Source organism: Schistocerca serialis, chromosome 2 (genome assembly GCF_023864345.2).
Source record: "Schistocerca serialis cubense isolate TAMUIC-IGC-003099 chromosome 2, iqSchSeri2.2, whole genome shotgun sequence".
NCBI lineage: Eukaryota > Metazoa > Arthropoda > Insecta > Orthoptera > Acrididae > Schistocerca > Schistocerca serialis.
Window position 1 is genome coordinate 359,826,891 of NC_064639.1, and position 23,442 is coordinate 359,850,332.

Below are 23,442 nucleotides of genomic sequence, written 5' to 3' on the forward strand. Positions count from 1 at the left end.
TGCCTTCTTCCATGCATTGCCTACTGTGCATCCAATATTTCTGTCAAAATTGTTAACACACATTCAGACTTCCAGGGCCTCTTTGATGACCAAATTCCAGACGAATATAAGGGCAACAATCTGCATATTTTGTACCTATTCCTACAACAGTATTTGGCTATTGCTAATTTTTCTAGATCCCTGTACTTACTGTACCACCAGTGTTCGGTAAAACAACGGGAAATGCTTTGAACAGACAGTCTCATGTAAGTACTACCATAAAATCCAAAACAAATATTATATTTGTAAACTGAGAAGAAATAAATAAATAAATAAATAAATAAATTGCGATTTCCTAACCATTCTGTGGAGAAGTATTGAGTAAAATCAGAAAAATCTTGAATAGGTTAAGGATTAAAATGAATACTTGGCCATTTAAGAAAATAAAGAGATAGTGCGTCCTATGAAGAGCAGTCATGGCCTCAGATTAAAAGTATACCACAATATTTTTGTAGATAGCTTCCACTGATTACAATGCATTTTGTTACCTTCATAACTATCAAAATACAAAAAAATACTGTTTTGAAAAGAATTCTGAGCACACAAGTTGCCATGTCTACATCGAATATTTGTCTCTTTGTCAAAGCAGACAACACAGTTTTCCAGCAATCGTGAAAAATTTAAGCAACTTGCTATATGTGGCACTTGAACTTTAATTTTCTAAAATTTTACGTAAGTATTGTGCAACTGATGCACAAACTTATCATCATCTTATGAATATGATTACTGCAAACATAGCCACAGAAAAAAAAGGGTACCAGTACATGCAACGAAGGGTGTCTCAGTTGTGGTGCTCCCTATTCAGTTATTCGATGCACATTTGAATGTGTTTTTGCTCAAAGCTCAATGCAGTTTTAATCGTTTATTTCTGGGTATATGGCAAGAAAAAAGAACCACACTACATACAGGAGGGGTGTGTGGTATTTGGTGGTGCGGGGAAGATTTTACACACACACACACACACACACACACACACACACACACACACAGAGAGAGAGAGAGAGAGAGAGAGAGAGAGAGAGAGAGAGAGAGAGAGAGAGAGAATTGTGCACTAGAACAACGCTCAAAGACCTGGGATGGAAAAACGTTTTTACTTAATTTGATACAATATTAAGTAGAATAATCAAAATTTCATTTGAACTTACTTGAAAATCTGATAACTGCTTGGCTTTGATCTGAACTCTTTGGGAATTTGCTTTGTTGCTCTAACTGGAAGTTGAGCTTTCGGCTGCGTGAAAGATGGAACTTAACAAATTCTACATTCACACTCAGCGAATCTTTGCGTTCACTGTCAGCTAAAGGAGACCACTGTGCCTCTTTCAAACCTGCAAATACATTAACAAATAAGGTAAGTCTAGTAGAGTGGGATGCATTTAGCCATCACACTTGAATCTCACTTTTAATACAAGTACAAAAGTTAACACAATTTCCCAAAATAGTTACTATTGTGACAGTTATTCATGTACCTTCTTCTTTTTTAAATAAACAGACACAATGAATTTAAAAATGTTATATGAGTTCAGTATGTAATATGTCAGATGTATGCTCAAACACAAAACAAAAATCAAACATTTACTCGTAACAAGACCAACATCTTGGAGAGGAAAAAGGTACTGTCATTACGGGCAACAATATAATGTGAACAACAAAAGCAAGTTTGGGTGAGGGACAGATGAAGTGACAAGTAACTGGAGGTTAGCACTGTCACTCTCATGGTTCAGCAGCAATGACCCATTACATGTATTGTGTGTTGTCTGTTGGTGAATGAGTAAAACTAAAAATTCCATAATAATTGTTGGCTTAGGTTAGATAATTCCTGATGCACGTGTCAGTCTAAATGCAATAAAAATATTCATTTAATGACATCTGAGTGTTCATTTATTCCTTAATTTTTATGTATGTCCTGTCTTAAAGTGGGTGTTTAGGTGGTTGTTTACACCAAGTTATGACCCAATACCACAATAATTTGTGCTAGTACAATATTTTTATTGCTGTCTACAAAAACTCACTATATCATAATCTGTGAACGCAAATCATGAATTAACGGTAAACATAATCTTTGTCTATATTTATCTTAGATAGTAAATAATTTTGGAGTGAAAGAGACCACTCACTCAGAAGCAGAAATTCTTGAGTCATCGACAGCTGCACACACAAAAGAAAGAAAATTTTCTAACTTTCGGAGTAACCTTTCTTGAGCTAGAATACAAATCTGTGTGTGTGTGTGTGTGTGTGTGTGTGTGTGTGTGTGTGTGTGTGTGTGTACTCCAGCTCAAGAAAGAACTACTCTCAAAGATAGCAAGTTTGGTTTCTTGTGCCTGTTGATGACTCAGTGTTTCTGCCTCTCGGTGTATGGTCTACTTTAATTCTAAAATACTTACATTCCACTATAACTTTCCAACAAATTTATCTTAGTAATGTAACAATATTATGAGAAGGAAAGTTGCTACTCACCATATAGTGGAGATGCTGAGTTGCAGATAGGCACAACAAAAAGACTTTCACAATTAAAGCTTTCGGCCACTGGCATTCGTCAACAATAGAAACAAATGTGCACGTGGGCACACACACACGCGCAAGCGTGCGCGTGCGCGCGCACACACACACACACACACACACACACACACACACACACACACACACACACACACGCGTATGTCTATTGTTAACAAAGGCCAATGGCTGAAAGCTTTAATTGTGGAAGTCTTTTTGTTGTGCCTATCTGCGACTCAGCATCTCTGCTATATGGGAGTAGCAACTTTCCTTCCCATAATATTGTTACATTCCAGCCCAGATTTTCCATTGTTTGATTATCTTAGTAATGTTATGATAAAAGGATCCATTACATGAAAAGAATAATTATCATGTCAAAAAGTGTAGTCACTTGCCACCTTGGGAATGACTTTGTACATCGGTACTACAGACTGGAAACTCACTCTATCACAGCTCATCTAGTGGTATGTTGTAAAGTTGTTTGTTTATTTCATTGTTACTTACCTGACTTTTTTCCACCTCCATATGGATGAAATATATACACAGAAAAGTCTGCTAAACATCCTGTTACACTTAGTCCTCCCACAGCAGAAGAAGGTGCAGATGAGTCAAAAAGAGATGATTTGCCTGACATCCTTGCTTCCCCAAACTCGCTGTCAAAATGAAACACTTCAGTTTTAACACTTGGAGACACAGCAGTAAATAATACTACATATTAATTGATTTACTGTGCATAAGTAACATTTTAGTTTCCCCCCCAAAAAATGTCATTCTGGAATACAAATATGGAAAATACTTGTATATTACTGGGGAAACTGCTAGCAGCTCAAACATGCAATGTGGAGTCTAAATCTAAGTTTCTTATTTTGTTGGTCTTTATGTGTAATAGGATGGCTGCATTAACACCTATTTTTTGTTGCAACATTTACATTGCAGATTTGAAAATTTCACAAAACAACTAAAAGTAGGTGGAGGAGATTGATAAACAATATATTGAATAGAAAACACTTTCCTGATGTTGCACATTCAGTGTTACTGTCACATTCTATTTAGCATCGATAGAAAATTCAGGTGAATAACCAAACCTTTGCAGTTCCTCTTCAGCACGTTTCGAGGAGAAGACAATGTCCAATGATGGGAGTTGTAGCATGCATTCCACTCGTGAAACAGGTAAGCAAGAAAATCGGAATGTCGATGGTTGCATATGGAAATACACAATCACATCAACAGGAAATGATGCGTACACATAATTTCCAGTTGCAGTAGCTGCTGCCCAAGTGGAATCTTGATCCATTGTGAACATCGTATTTGCTGCTCCACCTTGCAAAATAGATCAAATAATGACATCGCGTCACATGCAGCTGAATCGGACATTGTCACTAATAAATAATGTATTAGCACAGTCATCAAACCACTGAGCTGATGAACTTTCAAACTCACTGAACCACATCACCTATATTTATCAGTATGAGAGTAAAGAATTGAGGCAGAAATACATTTTCAAAATCCTTAGAGAACCAAAAATGTATTTTCTGAATGACCTGTTACAATAAATTATAATCTTCTTTCCCTCCTTCTTTCTTCACAACCTGCTAAAGTATAATTTAAGTACAAGCCATCAGAGAATATTTTAAATGTGTTCTGCAGTGTCTCAAGGAAAAGCCACATACCAGTGATTGAAAGAACCCGGGTATCGCAGGAGAGGTATTTTGTGAAGTCATGATATCATGTATCCCATGTCTGGTCATAGTGGTATAGTACAGAAGAGCAAAATCAGTAAACTTTATTAGATAGCTCAAAAATTTACCATACTGTCAAATGGCATGGCGCAACAGATGTAAAAACCCCAGAGCAAGCTGCCACCACCCAGCAAAAAATAAATAAAAAATAAAACCCATAGCAACTATTTATGATGTGTGAGCAGAAGATGATTTCGACAACTCAAAAGTTACTGTGTTTAAGTCACATTGTAACCACTTGTTTCACTGTGCACTGACAATAGTTTTTAAGAAGTTCTTAGAAACAGGTTAATATTCAAAATGCTAAAACATCAAAAGTACTTTCAAGAATAAAAGGAAATTATCCATGGTACTGGTTAATTATCCCTGCATTTACGTCAAGTGATACAATGAAACTACAGCTTTCAGGATGACGTGTGAGAAAGCATGAGCTGAGTTTTGCATGACTGATGTTTATGGAATCTATTCTGAGATACGTAATTAAGTTTCAGCTCAATGTTCTAAACTTATATTACAGTTGGATGTCAAATATATTGGATGATAATTTTTTGGGACTCTTCTGTTGCACTTCTTGTAGTCACGTGTGACCTGTACTTTCTTCCAAGTGAAAGAGCACAATCCCCCCCCTCCTCTTCCTCCGAGGGATCTACAGCATATTATGGTTAAAAGAAGTGCTAATTCAGTTGCAATTTCTGTACAAAACATTGTAATGAGTTTTCAACTCCACTGACATTAACATCTACACCTATATCATTCAACTTTATAAGGGTGTGAGAATTAAACTGGGCAGTTCTGTTGGAATTTTCTTTGTAAAAAAAAACATGTGGAAATTGAGTTCAGCATTTACCCTGTCTTTCTTGTTTCCCTGTAATGATGAGTGAAATAGCTGTAGACATTAATGCCAATGGTGTTGATAAACTGCTGAAAATGTTAAAATTGAACAAAGTTATAGGGCGCAATAGAATCAGTATCAGGTTCTGTACAGAAATAGCAGCTAGTGAATGGTTGACTTCATTTCATTGGAAGAATTTTGGGAGAGTGTAGTTCATCCAGATAGGAGATAGAATACAGAGTGCTTGCGTGGCCCATTATTCAGTACTGCTTGAGTGTTTGAAATTTCCAACAGGTCAGATTAACAGAAGACATTGAAGCAGTTCATAGACAGGCTGCTAGATATTTTACCAGTATGTTCAATTAGCACACACATATTATGGAGATGCTTCATGAACTCAAATGGGAATCTATGGAGAATTTAGAGAACTGGTATCTGACACTGACTGCAGAATGATTTTGCTGCCACCACCATACATTTAACTTGAGGACCACGATCATAAGATGCGAGAAATTGGGGCTTGTACGGAGGCTTTCAGACAATCGTTACTCCCTTGCTTTGTTTGCGAGTGGAAGGAGAGAGGCAATGACTAGTAGTGGTACAATGTCCCCTCCACCATGCACCATATGTTGGTTTGTGGAGTGGTAGATGTAGCATGTAAATGTAGATGTACCCACCGTTTCAGTTCCTGTGTCATTCATAAATGTCTGGACACTAATTTTGGTGTCACTTATAGCCTTTACATATTGTTCAGAATTTTTTTAGGGTTTATGAGAGGTCCTGCGGCAGGAATTGGCTATGACAGTAGCTTAAGGCTTCACACATTGTCATTTTGAAAGCCAAACATGTTTCATTTAGCATCTCTCTATCTATTGCACTATATTCGGTTTTACAACTACTGTGCAGTAGTTGCTGTTTCTTTAGAAGTTTCTTTACAGACTGTATATCATGGATAGTTTCTCCCACCATGAACTGTTTTACTAGGTGCGTGTGAAGAAAGTGCTGCAAGCTTAGGAAAATAGAAGCTGAGGAATAATTTAGCCAAAAATCTTGATTTGATACATATTCCTAATACAAGAACCTAGATTTGGAGCAGACGTTTTTGCAGTTCTCAACATTCAAGCTACATCATCTTCACTGCACAATAATCTAGATTCCCTCCAAAGAAAAAGTAACCTCTTGTCTCAATTTCTGTAGAATGTTTTTTAGCTTTCTCTTTATATAAAAGCTTGCTGAGTGGCATGGGATGGAAGGGGAATGGACAGAAGGGTAGGTGTAGGGAGGGTGTAGTCCTGCTTGTGGGAGCATGCATGAATGTTGTGGCAACAGGATTAGTGTTGCTAGGTGCAGTGTCAAGGGGAGAGGGGAAAGAGAGAGAAGAGGAGAGAAGTAGAGGGGAAGAAAGGATGGAGGGCATGTGTAGTATTTGGTGACGGTGGTGGTTGTGGTGGTGTGGGGGGGGAGGGGGGAAGGGGCAAGAAAGGGGAATGTATGTGGTGACAGAGACTAGTGGAGGTTGAGGCCAGGGGGGTGTTACAGGAATGAATACCTGCCTACAACTTATCTTTCGTTCCCATAACCCCCCCCCCCCCCCCCCCCCCCCCCCTGTCCTCAAGCTTTTCCCTACAACCAGCTATCCCCTTCCTTGCTCTCACTTCAACACTACACACACTTCTGTCCCACCATGCACCTACTAGTCTTTTCCCCTTCTCCATTTTTCAACCCTACAGCTTCACGACACTTCACCTAACAGCCCTATCCTGTTCCCAACACACCTCTGCACGCTCCCATGGGCAGCGCAGCTTCCCCTGTCCTTACCAGCTATTCCCCCCCCCCCCCCCCCCCCACTCACCCCATGCCTCCTTCTTACCCCCAAAACCCACTTCAGCAGATTGCTGCTCACATCAGATGCAGTCATAGTCAAGCTCCAGTGCCCAGAGAGCGGCCATGTGCTTGTGGGAATGTATGTTCTCTATTTCAGCAGAAGGATTTTGTCTGACTACATAATATTTCACAGTCTTTTTCATTGTGCCTCTCTACAGCTCAATGCTTCCTCTTTGGGATTTAATGTACTGAACAGATAAAAAAATCTACTCACCAAGTGGAGGCAGGAAAACACACATCCAATTACATTATGTTCTCAAAAATTGATTAATTTCATTAATCTATGAGTTTTGGAACTTTAATAGTGGCAACTATTTTCTTGAAACTTACACAAAACAAATGTTTCAAAGTTTTCTTGTCCTTCAAAGTCATCACCAGGACTGTGTCTAACACACTGCCAGCAACGTGGAAGTCTTAGGATACTCTTAGCAGCTCCACTGTGTTGATAGTTTGAGTGGAGCTGTCTATTGCCCAACAAGTATCTGTGAAAGTGGTGAAGCAAACTGCCATGAAGTGCTTCCTTAAATCTGAAGAGTGTGGTGGGTGGTCAGAACTTCCCAACCTCATCATTCAAACAAACCAGTCACAATTTGTATCATATGCATCTGAGCATTTCCCCACAAAACGATCGGTGAGTCTTGCAGAAAGTGTGTCTGCTTCTTTCTCTAAGCTGTTAATTTTTGGGACATAGCCTGTGGCCAGCTTAGAGAAAGAAGTGCTTGGGCACATAGAGCACAAGTTGTGACTTATTTGTTTCGATCGATGGAGACTGGGAAGTGTTGCACTATCCACCACTCTCTCCAGACTGAAGCCCTTGTGATTTCACCTTGATTCCTAAACTGAAGGAAGCACTTCATGGCACGCACTTCAGAACTGTTACAAAGATTCCACTCTACTCACTAGGCTACAAGTTGCATGTGTTTGAACCTTTCTTATCTGACATTGACGATAAAGTATAAATGCAGTAGATTACACCTTTCATATTTTATTCTTCATTAGAAAAACAAAAGTACATTGTTTTGGTTCTTAAAAGGGATGTCTTTAAAATGTCTTTCAGAAGACAACCACATTTTTATCTTGGACTGGCGCAGCAGCTAAATATGATTCCTCCTGCAAAGATTAAAGTGGCAAAGAATATTCCTTCTCCACTGAAATCAACCACTAATCACTGCCTCATCTTCTCCAATCATCACACTTGCCACAACCATTCAATCCACTTATCTGTTGCATGACTCCCAAGTCCCATAATTGCAAAGGTGACATGATACCTATGCATTAGTGTTCACATTTGGATCTTACATACAGGGTGACAATTACTGAATTATATGAGGGGAAAAAAACACTAGATACAAGCTGTGGCATGCACACACTTTATTCAACATGTAAACGTCACTACAGATATACAAATTTAGGTTATGACACGTTCGATACGCCTGCCATCATTGGCGTTGATGTGGCACAGACGAATAGCGAAATTCTGCGTGACCCGCTGAAATGTCGTAACACTGATGCGGTTGATGACCACCTGAATGGCTGTTTTCAGCTCACAACAGTTTTGGGGTTATTGCTGTACACCTTGTCTTTAACTAAGTCCAACAAAAAGGAGTCACATGTGTTTGGATCCGGAGAATATTGTGGTCAATCAAGGTCCATGCCAGTGGCCTCTGGGTACCCCAGAACCAGAATGTGATCCCCAAAATGTTACTCCAGGACATCAAATACTCTCCTGCTTCGATGGGGTCAAGTTGCGTCTTGCATGAACCACATCTTTTTGAAATCAGGGTCACTTTGGATAATGGGGATGAAATCATCTTCCAAAACCTTGACAAACCATTCAGTAGTCACCATGCCATCAAGGAATATTGCACCGGTTATTTCAGGACTGGACACAGCACACCACACAGTCACCCACTGAGGGTGAAGAGACTTTGCGATAGCGAAATGCATATTCTCAGCCTCCAAATTTGCCAGTTTTGCTTATTGATGAACCCGCTCCAAAGGAAAGTTGGCTTTGTCACTAAACCGTGTATGCATGTGCATGCTAATTCCCATCAAGCTGCACAGCCGACTGTGCAGTTTGAACGTCCTAATGCAAACAGTTTTGTGGTTATGACAATTTTATTTCAATAATTGTCACCCTGTATATCCATTCACAATGCCAAGATCATTTATCAATCCATAAAAAGCTGACACTTCTCTCCTACTGGAACACAAAGAAGTATGTGGCTTTTAACCCAGATGACCCTATGATCCTTCCAGAAGGATTGTATGCATAGAGGTACAATAAATAAAGTAACTAACATTCTTGGAGTTGTTGAACATTTTTCAAACAACGAAATGTAAGTTTTAAGTAAATTGTTGACAGAGTGTAGCCACAAAGAGTGTCATACTGGTGCCACAGTCGTCTGTGTTGTGCTGTGAAAATCACTCTTCTGCACCAATGGATGAACTGACCGACATAGTTTTGCATGAGTGAGTAAACTTTATTATGAATGTTTATTATTTATATTATTTTTATGTTAATAACATCTTACATGTTTAATCTTACATACAGTGGTAAAAATGTTACCTAAAAACAGTTTCATAGGTAGTATTTAGGGCCTTCTTTCTACACGTCCTTCCAGAAGGATTGATGATTATGTGACTACTTTCTTATTTACTTGCAGGAAAAGAATTACATTAAATGAACTATACGAAATTCTGCATAGCAATGATGACTTACCAAATAATGGCCCTAACTCCTCTGAATGCCACAGGTGACATCACTGGCAAAGAATCAGGAGCTGAGGGTAATCCTTGTATAGATAACTTACCTGCAAGTCAGCTAAATGCAAATCTTTTGATTACTGACCCACATATTCGGACTTTGACTCTAGATTCACCAATGGAAACAAATTCTTTTCAGAAAAAACAAATACCTGGAACTACTTCAGTGTGTAGCAACAACAGAAATGATACTGGTAATAAGCATAAGATATCTCAGTACATATCTCAGTCAGCTACTCCTCCTTCCCCCCAAAAATATAAACAGGATTCTGTTTCAAAATGCAATTCTAGGAAAGAAGAAAGTTTTAACTGGACAAAAGACAGCATTCGTGAATCAACTGTAGAATGGCCTCTAATGAATACTGTCCCTAACAAAAAAGGCATGTGTCCTTTGCTCAGTAGGAAAATTTTTTTGATGAAGAGGTTATTAGCCTGATGGTTACATATACCAATCAATATGCAGCGATAAGAAACAGATTGGGAGACTGAACTGAAAATGAAATGCGGGTTTTTATAGCTATGCTTCTCCTTAATATGTTGTGGTCTCCCTAGGAGGAAGATATACCGGCAAGGAGAAACTGACACCCGTAATGAACTTGTCTCCGATGCCATATCAAGGGACCGATTCAATTTTATTATGACCAATCTTCATGTTTGCACCAATGATGAACTGGATCCAAATGATAAATTTGCAAAAATCAGAAGATTGTTATCTATGTTCAATGGAAGATTTATAGCACTGGCACCACGTAAGTGCCATCATTCAGTTGATGAGTTGATGGTGCCATATTTTGGACAACATGGGTGTAAACAGTTCATCAAATGCAAATAACTCATTTTAAAAAATTACATTTTGTGTAAATAGTTTCAATGGCCTTCATAATGGTATATGTTTCAGGAAAACCAATTTGATATGCATATAACTTCTGGTGTGCATGTACCAGCGATGGATATCTAATATGGCTGGAACCTTATGAGGGAGCTGGAACTTGCAGTGAAAAGTATGAGGGCAAGGGTCTGGGGTATGGACTTATATGTACATATGATGACCAGCTGCTGCAAAATATTCCATACTGATTTTTCTTTGACAACCTGTTTAGCAGCGTTCAGTTCTGCAAGATCTCAAGAAAAGAGGCACTGATGCTACTGGGACAATCCACTGGAACACAATACCCAAATGCTGCATTTTGTCTCCAACAGAAAAATTCAAGCAGGAGAAAAGAGGAAAACACGAGTCCTGTTCAGATAAAAATCCTGATAAAAGTCTAATTGTATACATGAAAATGTTATGCTCTGAAATAAATCTACATGTTAATTAACTTCCTTTTGTTTCAGGAACATCATTTGTCATGTGGAAAGATAATAGTGTCATTACTTTGGCTACAAATTACGACCAGGCTCTGCCACTGCGACAGGTAGGCTGATTCTACAGGGAGAAGAAAGAGAAAGTGTCAGTGCCTCAACCTAGACTGTCCCAAGCATATAATAATCATATGGGTGGAACAGATTGCGCAGAAGGCCTTTAATATGTCTGCTTGTGTCTGTATATGTGTGGATGGATGTGTGTGTGTGTGCGAGTGTATACCTGTCCTTTTTTCCCCCAAGGTAAGTCTTTCCGCTCCCGGGAATGGAATGACTCCTTAACCTCTCCCTTAAAACCCACATCCTTTCATCTTTCCCTCTCCTTCCCTCTTTCCTGACGAAACAACCGTTGGTTGCGAAAGCTTGAAATTTTTTGTGTGTGTTTGTGTGTTTTTTTATTGAGCCTATCTACCAGCGCTTTCCCGTTTGGTAAGTCATGGAATCTTTGTTTTTAATATATTTTTCCCATGTGGAATGTTTCTTTCTATTTTATTTATACAGTAAACTTAAGTTTACCTAGATTTATTAAGGTTAAAATAGAAACTAACCTGAAGTTTTTGCATGCTGGAGATTGGAAGGAATTGGCTCCAGAGTTTGTTCTAGAAATTCAAGTATGTGAGGGCTGATGATAGTTTCTTCTGGTATGCTTTGCAGAGTCATCCATGCAAACAAGCTTGCTTTTTTTATGCCACCTTTACGCTGCTGCTGCTGCTGTGGAGGTGTCATGTCACTTTGAATTTTTGGGGACAAATTTTCCTCCGTTAGTGTCTTTGATTCGTAATGGACCTATGCAAAAAAAAATTACAATTATCGAAATTCCAGGAACGAGACAATAAACAAAACTGACGAAACGAAATCACACTTGCAGTAGAATGCTGTATGACACCCATATATGTAACTGTGCAGATAATTGTGTGTGTGTGTGTGTGTGTGTGTGTGTGTGTGTGTGTGAGCGCGCGCGCGCGTGTGCGTAAGTGACTGAGATTGCGCGACACAAACAGTATACATACTGACCTTTACATCTAGACCAGGAATATGGAATATGGTTAGGTCCACCAATTGAGCTACATTTCCATGCAAATATCGAAGTCGTGACGCAGAACTAGTACCATGCTTGCTTTCCTTAGTACGCCTGCTTGTGTTGGGGCTGGATGGCGGAAAATCAAAGATTCCTCCAGAACAGCTTCGCTCCTTCTTCATCCGACTAGTTCTATAGAACATAACAAAAATTAATGTTTTACTGCAGTGCCTGTATTTCACAGTATTATATATCCTACTCAATTGCTTCTGTACCCATACAGATAAATGAAGAATTGCCACTAAAAAGGTACAAGTCAGCATAAAACAGTAACTCCTGAAAATACTCAACAATAATCTTCGTATCACATTCTGATATTGAAATGCCATACTGAATCCAGAACAGAATGGAATTTAACACTTCATACTACATAAAACATATTTTTTCAACAACAGTAAGCGAAAAATTAAAAATTTACTTACACTTTTAGTTCATCTTCCTTAGCAGGATCTTTGGTATGCAGCACACACTTTCCACTGTTTATGAATACCTTGACGTCAAGTTCGAAGTCAATATTTGGCTCTTGGGCCTTCTGGAACGTTGAGCTGAATGAAGCTGGACTGCTACCACCTGGTTCCTTGCTGCTGGGTTCAAGGAGAGGGATGCTAGTGGGAAGATAGAACCTTGGAATGAACATGCTCCAAAAAATCTTAGTTAACACACTACAGATATAAGAGCTTCCCCTCCCCCCCTTTTTTAAAAAAACTGTTGAATAAAGTCAAAGAATTATAAATTGTAAACTACAGGAGAATGTTCCAAGGACTTATCAATTCTTTTCGTGAAGCACTAGCTCCAGTTACAAGCATACAGATATAGTTTATTTACAGTGAAAATATGCCAAACAAGAAAAGGCTAGATTACACTCAATGACTGTAGGTTGGTTGATGCATAAACTTGGTATGCAGATTACAATGTAATGAAAATTACATTGGCTAACTGGGACCATTTTAAAACAGAACTAAAGACAACTGCAGCCACTAACTATGTGGTTAAAAAACATTTATGTATGACTTATGTGGTTAAAAAACATTTATGTATGACTGCAATGAAGTTCTTGAAATAATAAAAAGTATAGTAGTGAAAGTGTCAGAAAAAGAGATAATCCCTGTTATCCAGTATTAACAACACAGATATAAACATTTTGTTCACTAAATGCCTTCCATGACTTTTTTTATACATAATACGAGGTTTATTCATAAATTAACCTCCAACCAACTATTAAAAATAAACTAATGCTTGTAGATTTATGACAATTACATGGTTAAAAATGGAGATTTTGAAAATCATGATGCCTCAGCCAGCTTTGTGTTACATTTGTCAGTTTGTAAGAGCAAGAGATTGAAGTACATGGTGTTCCTGCATCTCCTATCAGTTACGAGATATATTTTATCATTCAGTTCCTGCAAACAGAAACCAAGACTCATTATCTATTGTGTCTTGTGTATGGGGATGTAGTTATCAATGATGGTGTTTTGAGGGAGCACTAGAAAAAATTCCAAAATGTGTATGATGAAAGTGACCGAGGAAGACCCAAAGACATTCAGATGTAAATGATTAACTTGTGTAAAATGTTGATGACATTGAGCGTGTGAGACGCCAGTTCACAATTTCTGATATTTCTGAACATGTGCCTCAGATTTAAAGAATAATACCCTTTAATACTGTCACAGAAAGGTTAGGTTACTATATATTTTGCGCATGAGTGGGTGCCAAAATCTTTAACCAACATTTACAAAACTGAAAGAATGGGTTCAGCAACCTTAACACTCTTTCAGCACTGCAATGAAAGGAGAGGGAGGGGGGAAGGGGAGAGGGATTTCTGAGAAGAATCATGACTGTGGCCTAGATATAGATGCAGTAAGTCAATGATGAAACTAAACAGCAGCAGACATAACAGTGGCTGCCCAAAAAATTGAAACAGATGCTGTGAAAATGCAAAGTATTGGTTAGTTTTTTGGGGTCACAAAGGAATTTTGCCAACAGATGAGAGCAATGGGTGAGAATACTGTTGGCATCACAAGTTTATTGTGAGACACTTACAAAACTCTTAAGGGCAGTCAAAATGAAATGGCATGGGATGATTACTGAAGGAATCATTCTCCTTCACAACAATATGTGACATCACAGTGCTATTCGAACACAGGCAAACCTCAGACACTTTGGCTGGAAGATTTTTCAACCTCCTCCCTACAGACCAGATTTGGCACCATGCAACTTTCATCTCTTCTCCAAGATGAATGCCTGGCTGGCTGCTCAGCACCTCACAGCTGATGATGAGATTAAGAATGCTGTCAAGAACTGACTGAAGCACCAGGTGGCAACATTCTTTGATGAAGGGACACAGAAGCTGGTGTCATGGTACGACAAATGTTTGAGTTTGCTTGGCAACTATGTGGAGAAGTAATGACAACACCTAAGTGCAGGTCATATACAAAAAAGTCCATAATTTTTTTCTTTAAATAAGTAATTACAGGTTAATTTATGTATAGACCCTGTAGTGTCTGAAGATGACCAGTGTAGGCCACAACTGGTTATTATTGTGCCACAAAATCTGATTATGTCAGAAATAAAAGGAAGTTCATAAAATAAATATATATCACTGTTGTTTTTGCCAACATAAACAATGTCAAAAGATATCAGGTTTACTGTGCTTTTGGTTTTTGGAGCCAATATTATTACCGATATACCTGGTATCTTTGTGAGGAATGTTATTCATTTACTATCACATAGACAACTGGCAATAAAGAATATAAATCTCTGTAGATGACCAGGATTGCAGGCACAGGTGACCTGCATTTCAATTAAAAATGAATGTAATCAGCACAGAAGAATGGTTTGGAAGTCAGCAGAGGGCAGCCCCTGTTGATCAGTTTTTCTATCTTACTTAGTAAGTCAGGCATCCAAACAGCAGAAAGTCTTTAGCCTCACCAGTCAGCCTCCTCCATCTTCTTCAGTCCTTGTATTCTTCTACAGCTAGTTCCATCACATACATGACCTCTCTGATCCCGTCAATTGATCTCAAAGGTGTTCCCCTTGGTCTGTCATCTCTGATGTCTTCATCCATCTCCCGCCTGGTAATGTAGCCTTCTCGACAAGTCTCCTATTTTCAATCACTGCCACAATTACCAGCATTTATACAACTTCTGACACTCATGGGTTTTCTGTTTTTTGCAGTCATGTCTATCTTTCTCTGGTCCAAAAATCTGTCTCAAACAGCATACACAAATGTCAGGAGTTTTCTGTGGAGTCCAGGTTCTCTGCTCTATGTGGGACCATGGGTTGTGTTATAATCCTGTATAGATTCTGATGTTCATGGATATCAATAGAAGCTGGGACTTGAGCAGCTTTCCAAATGGAAACCTTCACCCGTTTCCTGCGTATCTGAACTCTTTTACCCTTTTGAAGATTTTACCATCCACATCTATAAAAATCTATCATCATCATCCCTGCTCACTATGAAATATTACATCTTATGTATAGTTACCTTCTAGCCTGTTCTCATTGGTTCTTCCATTAACACTTACCATTCTGTGTTATTACAACAACAACATCCACACTGATCCTTCTACCAAGCTCAGTTCCTGTCTCTAGGCTTATCAGATTAAACAGAAGAGAGGGGTGGGGGGCAGTCTCCCTACTGCACTCCAGTACTCATCTCGAACTTCTCAGACATCTTTTCAATCACTTTCACCATGCAACATTGTCTCTTGTATACAAGCTTGTGTTAGTTTTACTAGTTTTATGGGAACTTGGACTCTTTCCAATTCTTACTATATTGCTTGCCTGTTTGCACTATTGCACACTTTTGGAAGTCCACAAAAAGACTGTTAACATCTATGCAAATACCCAGCTCTTTGATAACACTTCCCTTATTATATGCAGTTGATCTACTATTTATTTCCCCCTTCAAACCTCTGCTTGTTGGAATCCAAGTACTTCCTTGAAGAATGGTGTTAGCTGCTTCAGCAAGCAATATGCTCTTATGATATATACATAGTAGGGTAATTTCTCTGGATTTGCTACATCTCAATGGGTTTCCTTTCTTCAGTATTGGTCAGATGACAGACTGCTGCCATTCTCGTGGGATCTTTTCTCTCTTCCAAATTAAACAGATTGGGTGGTACACTCTTCCTTGTAGGACATGGTATCTATTCTGTCTTCAATCATTCTGTAAGTATTCCATCTATTTCAGGGGTATTTCCTTTCTCCAGCATTTCTATGACACAAGAAGGTAAGGATACCACTGAGAGGCCAAACCTTCATATTCTGTTCAAAATTAATTTAGAATTGATAATTTACCAGGACTATGTAGAACTGTGCACTGGAATTGCCACATCTCACATGGAGCATACAGGTAATCTTGTATTTCATTCAACTGGCTCTAACTCACAAAAATTCGAGTTACAAAGAAGGAACTGGCCTCATTGTTCTGACAGAGCCGCACTATGTTTTCATTGTTTTTGAATAAGGCAACAAATTTTTAAAAGATACACAAGAGGATTACTAGAATGTGTTTCTTGATGACATTACTGAATTTCTGACAAACAAGGAAACTTTTCCATTACTGAATTTAGGTGAAAAGATTAAGAGACTGAAATTTTAAATTACTTTATATTTTACATAATGCTGGTCATAACCTTTGCACCTTGCAGTGGGTCATCTTTGTTATGTAGAAATCGTTATGGATGTACATTTTAATTTAGTGCAATATAATGAGAGACAGAAATTTCTTTGATGCAGTCTTAAGCTTCACCACAAACTACAAGATATTTAATATGCACTAGTAAGTTTCTTGATGAATGTGTACCCTTGTATCTTACTACTCTTTACGTCAATGTGAAGCTTTTTAAGTTTTTGTTAAGATTTGTTTTGGTCCTAGAACTATAGTCACACCCTACACAATTTTCTGGGAAAAGAGAAATGTTGACAGTGGCAAAAGACATTAAATAAAACTCTATAGGCATACTCATCTACTGGCAAGTTAGCTGACAGGGGTAGCTGAACTGAAATAAATCAAATAATATTGACCATTTTTTATTTTTCCGACACAATATTTCATCGACTGTTGACTCCAAGTGTCATTTCTGCTTTCACTAATGCAGGTGCACTGAACACATTGTTGTCTGCTAGCTAAAATGACAGGAAGTTATTGTATAATGACCAATGAGATTTGCCTTCTTTCGATTCTGTTACTCTCGTCAGCTACCTCATTGAGAGCCTTCATATCTCTCTACAGTTTTCTTGGTATAACCAATTAATAGTGTGCTTCTACGTATTTAACAGATTTTGATACTGAACCTTCCTGATGTACTTGGCCTCATCCTGATCAATCTAATATACCACCTACCATTTCATTATGCTGAGTTTATCCTTTTCATGTATTACTTTCATCATCTCTTAATCATTTACCAATAACCTATCATCAATTAAGTGTCTTAATTCAGCTACATGAGATTTTAAAAATGAGTAAACTACTTCAATTTTAAGGCCCAGTCTTGTTACAGCTGTGTACAGTATTATTGTGAAATAGTTGTCATAAACCACGTTTTTTTTTCCAAAGAGGTCTCTACAGGACATTCCACAACTAATGCCAGATCTAACTCTTATGTATGTAAATTGAGTTTCTCCAAAGCAACCCCACAATTCATTGATAAACAGAAACATGCAATGTAAAACAAATTTTTCATTTATAAAATTGCTTATACTGGAACTCAGAACTTAATTAATTCTGGGTTGTTAGTAAATGATTAAGTGATGGTGAAAGTAATACATGAAATGGATAAAATAATTAAAGAAAATGGGAGGTTATAATGGTACAGCCTCACCCTAGATTCATATGAAATGTCTGATGCCACCTTTTTTTATGCATATGGGTGGTTTTCAGATGATTAAGTGCTTCCTGGAGACTTGTGTGTGTTTTGGATGCATTATTCAGTTCAATTTACCAAAATACAGTTTTTTATTCTGAAAGGACATATATTATCGTAATTGTCTATGGATTGTTGTCATTAACAAAATTATGTACAGGTTCCAAATCAAAAACCTAGTTGAGAAGTTGAAGTAAGAGATATTTAGTAACAAATGTTATGAGGCTGTGGAAATGTTGCCCTAAGTGGCTGGCACCTCTAATTACCTTAACTGCAGTTGATTGGTGGGTTGACAGAGAGAACCTCATTATCTTGAGAAATGGCTTAAAAATTATTACCAAGTGATGTATTTTCATTTGTTATCTATTTTTATGTCCTCCTCTGTAATTAATATCCTTTGTAAATACATTTCTAATTAACTCTCCAATTGTTTACATCACACAACTTTACAATTTTCAGAATTTGAGGCCTTATTTGTAACTTTCTCATATGCAGTCAGATGAAGCACAAGATTTGTACTGTCATTGAATGTTAGTAACCAAATCCAAACTGTAATTAATTACGTAACTAAAATAATACAAGAGACATTGTTGTAATTAAAGTTCAGATCGATTTTCATATTTAAAACTAGTGATGATACTATAAAAATTTATGTAGTATGATATTACATTTTATACCTATTTGGCTGTAACATTAGTTTCTTTACATTTTGTAAATTTTAATTGTAACATCAGAATTGTACAAAATTAATAATGGGTTATTTTGAAATTTATTGTTAAAATTCTATATAAAGAAAGGCTGCAAGTTAGTTGTTGAATTGTTGTTTTGTCAGTCAGTCAAAGAGATCTGTGAAGTATGTCAGTCAGTCAGTGTTTCGTTAATGTGACGAGTATGCAGTTCAATTGTCAATAAATTTTGTGAAGGTGGAAACTGTTATGTTCTTCCATCAAATGAACTCCATGCCAAGTTAAGTTAATTTAAGTAACATTCAAGAATATAGCATCGTTACACGGTGATGTAATACATTGGAGAAGATGAGGCCAAGAGCATCAGGAAGATACAGCAGCAAAGATGTTGAGAAATAATAATCCTGGATCAACCTCTCAACCCCTCACACTCATATACAAAAGGTATAATTGTACAGGGTGCAGCACATAAAACTAGCCTGTCGTACACAACGCTAATGTTCCAAAATACTGTCCAAATAGGCGCCCACGAACTACCCATTTCCTCTGATGTATGAACACTGTGTGTAACTTTGTTGTTGTGTAGGGCAGCTGCAGAGACAGCCAGTGAAACTTGTCAAAACCATATGGGGAAAAAAGCTTCGTTGTGTGAAACCGAGTTAGTGTGAGTGTGTGATAACACCGTATTCATTACCCGAGCAATTTGCCATTGTTGAAGTGTTCATTCACACTGGATCTTTAGTGTAAACAAAAAAACTGTTTCAGGAGAAAGTTTCAGGATTTTCTACGCCAACAAAAAGCACCATACAGGAACTGATTGAAAATGTCAGAGTACACGATTGGTTCAAAATGTTCCCGGAAATAGACTACCACCTTTCTGCACAACTGAATTAAAGAGGTACAGGTGCAGGAGATAATGACAAGAAGTCCTCGTAAGTCAACAGGTAGACTGAGTCAACAGGTTCATGCGAGTGAGAGAAGTTGCCGACATGTCTTAAGGAGACTGAAATTAAAACCGTACTGGATGAGTGTTGTGCAAGAACTGAAGGAGTCTGACATGTAGATGTAGATTTAGATGTAGATGTAGATGTAAAATGCACTTCTGTTCATGGCTTTTGAGAAATGTTGCCAGTGGCGTCTCGGACACATTAAGGCTCATCATGAGTGACTAGGTATGGTTACACCTCTATGGGTACACAAATTCGCAAAATAACTGGTACTGGTCGACAGAAAATCCATACACAATCCACCAGGTACCCTTGCAAGATGAGAAGATTGTGTCATTTCTGTCACATGTGTTATGGGGACCATATACTTTGAGATGACAGTGAGCAGTGACATGTATTTGGGAATCCTGGAATAGTTTTATTCAAACTTGACAGAAGAGGAGCGCCAGTTATATTACAGGTCAGTTTTACGTGCCATACTCTCTATGTGCTTGAGGTTATTCAAAACTTCCTGCAAATGTAGTAACCAGTGCACAATGCTTGTGTGGAATTTTCCTGTACCAGCACCAGAACTACTGAACATGACCAAGTAGAGACAGCAGATAATTCGACGGAGTCTTTGTCTGAGAGGGGTATTTTAATTATGTCATGAAGCTCTGAGATTATACATTCTGGTCAGTGTAATATAAGACACATCGCATATTCAACTGGTCCAAATCAATGCTGAAACTTTTCTCTTTGTCGGTGGTAATCACTTCATTTATGTTTCTTTAAAATATTTTGATGATGTTGCTTATTAGTAAATCAATGAACTTTTTAAAAACCAGATATTATAAACAACTGATAGCCTACACCCCATTACATTACAAATGAGCTGTGTACATTCTGGCATGTTCTTAGATTACATTATTATTTAAAATCTGACATTTTGGGCCAAAATTTTTGGAAATTTAACTGACGAAACCTTAAAGGAAGTATATCTTGTTTTGGAGTTAAAATCTTATGTTGTCACACGGTAATGACTTAATTTACAAAATTATTATGCACTTCATGTAGTAACATACGCTATGGTGGTGTGGTGAGGTGTGGTACTACTACGGAATAAAATTAAAATAAATAACTGAAATGGACAATAATCGAGAAATGGAGAATACACAGAGTAATCATCCTGGGACAACCTGTAAGTACATTACATGCAATTTTGGTCTGCAGCCCTTTTGGTTTCACCTGTTATCTCTTATAGCACAGGGTCCCATTCAGTCATATTGCTGGAGTTATTAGTAAAAAGTAAACTTCCAAGGTTTTTGGCAGTCCTGCTTTCATTCCACCAGATATTATTAATGTAGCAAGTAAGTAATAGATTATAATGCAAGATGGTATTTTGTACTGATGAAATGAAATGTAAGATTCAAAATGACTTGAAATTTCTCTCTCTCTCTCTCTCTCTCTCTCTCTCTCTCTCTCTCTCTCTCTGTGTGTGTGTGTGTGTGTGTGTGTGTGTGTGTGTGTGTGTGTGTGTGTGTGTGTGCGCGTGCGCGTGGGCACCCAAATGTGCCTATAAATCAGTTTCTAATGTTGTACACACCTGCCTTCTGAGAGATCATAGCTTCCAGAATACACAGATGATTTCGGTCTAAGCTCCACAATTTCACCATCAACTTCAATGTGTTCTGGACGTGGCCACTCAAAATCTCCTTCCGGAAGACTCAAGTCTGAGCTGGCACTTGGTAATGAAGACTGCCTGTATATTGTCAAACATACCATACACTTTGCTGATGCTACAATAACCACAACATGTATAGTTTCATAACTATGGATTTAAGACTAACCAGGGAAGAATTACTAGCTGGTGGGACATGTCAAGTATGTTACCAATTACCACCTCTGCACTTAAAATTAAGTACCAAACAAAAACAAATTAATTAATACTACAAAAATTACAATTTTATCAAGTTACCTGAAGAACCACAGTGTGGGTATGCTGTGAAATAAATAAAGAGCAATGCATTCAAGGTTTATCATAAACTGTCACAATTACTACAATAGTATCACTTCATAATCTGAATTATTGCTTTTGCCTGCGAGAGCACAGCTTGTAAATAATACCGTTGGCTTGTTAGCATTCTGTGATTTTTAACACATTTGTGTATTCCGTGAGTTTACTAATGATTTTTTTTTTTTTTTTTTTTTTTTTTTTTCCGTAGACTTGACTACGGAAGGACGTATTTTCAAAGGAGGTGTACTTCTAATGTTAAAAAGGAAACGACAGCTGCCATTCCTGTGAGATATAAGAAAATATTAATTTTTGTCAGTATATGCTCTTGTAAGAAGATGAATCTCGTGTTTTCTGTATACAAGTGCATTTGCCTAAGGGGAAGGATAAAGGAGACGGGTTAATGCATTGTTATGATCACAAATAAAAAATTGATCTTTGATGTTATTTCTGAGACAAACAGCATTTTGACTTCTAGCTTTTTTTGGTGGGGAGGACGTGGAAAGCCAACGAATTGCAAATAATGGTTTATTATCCCTTGACCATGGTTTCGATATTTGCAAAAATATCTTCTTCAGAAGTAGTGGCCTTATTACATCACATGATGCAATAGACACCATGAGATAAAATATTTGCGTAAGTTGCATGTACTTTATGTCGGAGACTAAGACCAAGCAATAATAAGCCTTTATTTGCAACTGGTTGGCTAGTTTTTTCAATCTGTTCTGCCTTTTAACACCTTGTCAGTCCATATCAGCTGACAATTAAGATCAAACCATCCTGTTCTATGTACCTACTCCAGCGACAGTTTGGAATTACAATCACAGTTCAGAGATAGACAGTATATAATTACAAAAATGTATGATATTCACTCCACCATCTGAAGAGATGATTGCAGTAAGAATTACAATGCTGATTGTTTCTCAAACGTGATGGTAAAGATGGAAAACCTGCAAATAATCAAAGCAAGTCAGTACGTGCACATTGCCAACTACGTAAAGTCGTCGTCTCTGCTTGTTTCACTGCTTGTATTCTATCCAGGATTTTTCAGTAGTGTGTTGACAACTTTGCTATTATTTTAAGTACTAAGCACAGAATACGAACAGGATAAACATAATTAAACATACAGTCTGTAAAATAACAGTTCTATCACAGAAATATTACAGAATTCTAAGAAAATAAATATTGCATCATGCGGAGATATTCACATCCCCCCCTTTTTCATCTACTGGAACTTCAAAGAATAATGATGAAAACTCAGTTAACTGATAAAATATATAAGAACAAATATATATTACAGAAAATAAGAATATAACAATGAAAACAATCAATTATTGATAAAAATTATTTAATTGGATAGATAAAAAATCACTCAATTAGCAGTGGCAGAACACACACATAAAAGGCTAAGGTGACATTCAGACAGAAGGGTTGAAGGGGAAGGAAGAAAAACGAAGGAAAAGAACTCAAGAGGTCTGGGAAAAGTGATGGATTTCAGGAAACTCACCCAGAAGGTCTCAGTCTTTCCTTCTCATCCTGTACGGTAAGTCTCTCCTGACCCATGGTTCTGGATGACTTTCCTGAAATCCACCCCTTTTCCTACACCCTTCCAGTTCTTTTCCTTCACTCTTCTTCCTTCTCCTTCAAGCTTTCCATCTGAAGAAGAAGCCACTGGCTCTGAAAGCTTGCCAATCACAGCAGTCTTTTGTGTTCTGCTGCCACTTAGGGAGTAGATTTTTTATCTATCCAATTAAGC

At 37.7% G+C, this 23,442-nt stretch overlaps 1 protein-coding gene across 1 annotated transcript in view; it reads right to left on the bottom strand.

The window, feature by feature from the left end:
• Nucleotides 1-23,442, bottom strand: part of LOC126457180 (transmembrane protein KIAA1109) — a 507,473-nt gene that overhangs the window by 80,262 nt on the left and 403,769 nt on the right. Inside the window, exons 68-74 of the mRNA XM_050093265.1 lie at nt 21,279-21,434; nt 12,616-12,798; nt 12,130-12,325; nt 11,664-11,901; nt 3,618-3,852; nt 3,037-3,185; nt 1,185-1,364 (exon numbers count right to left, since the gene is read on the bottom strand). Of these exons, the coding sequence (XP_049949222.1) occupies nt 1,185-1,364; nt 3,037-3,185; nt 3,618-3,852; nt 11,664-11,901; nt 12,130-12,325; nt 12,616-12,798; nt 21,279-21,434 (1,337 nt within the window). The remainder of the gene's footprint in view (nt 1-1,184; nt 1,365-3,036; nt 3,186-3,617; nt 3,853-11,663; nt 11,902-12,129; nt 12,326-12,615; nt 12,799-21,278; nt 21,435-23,442) is intronic.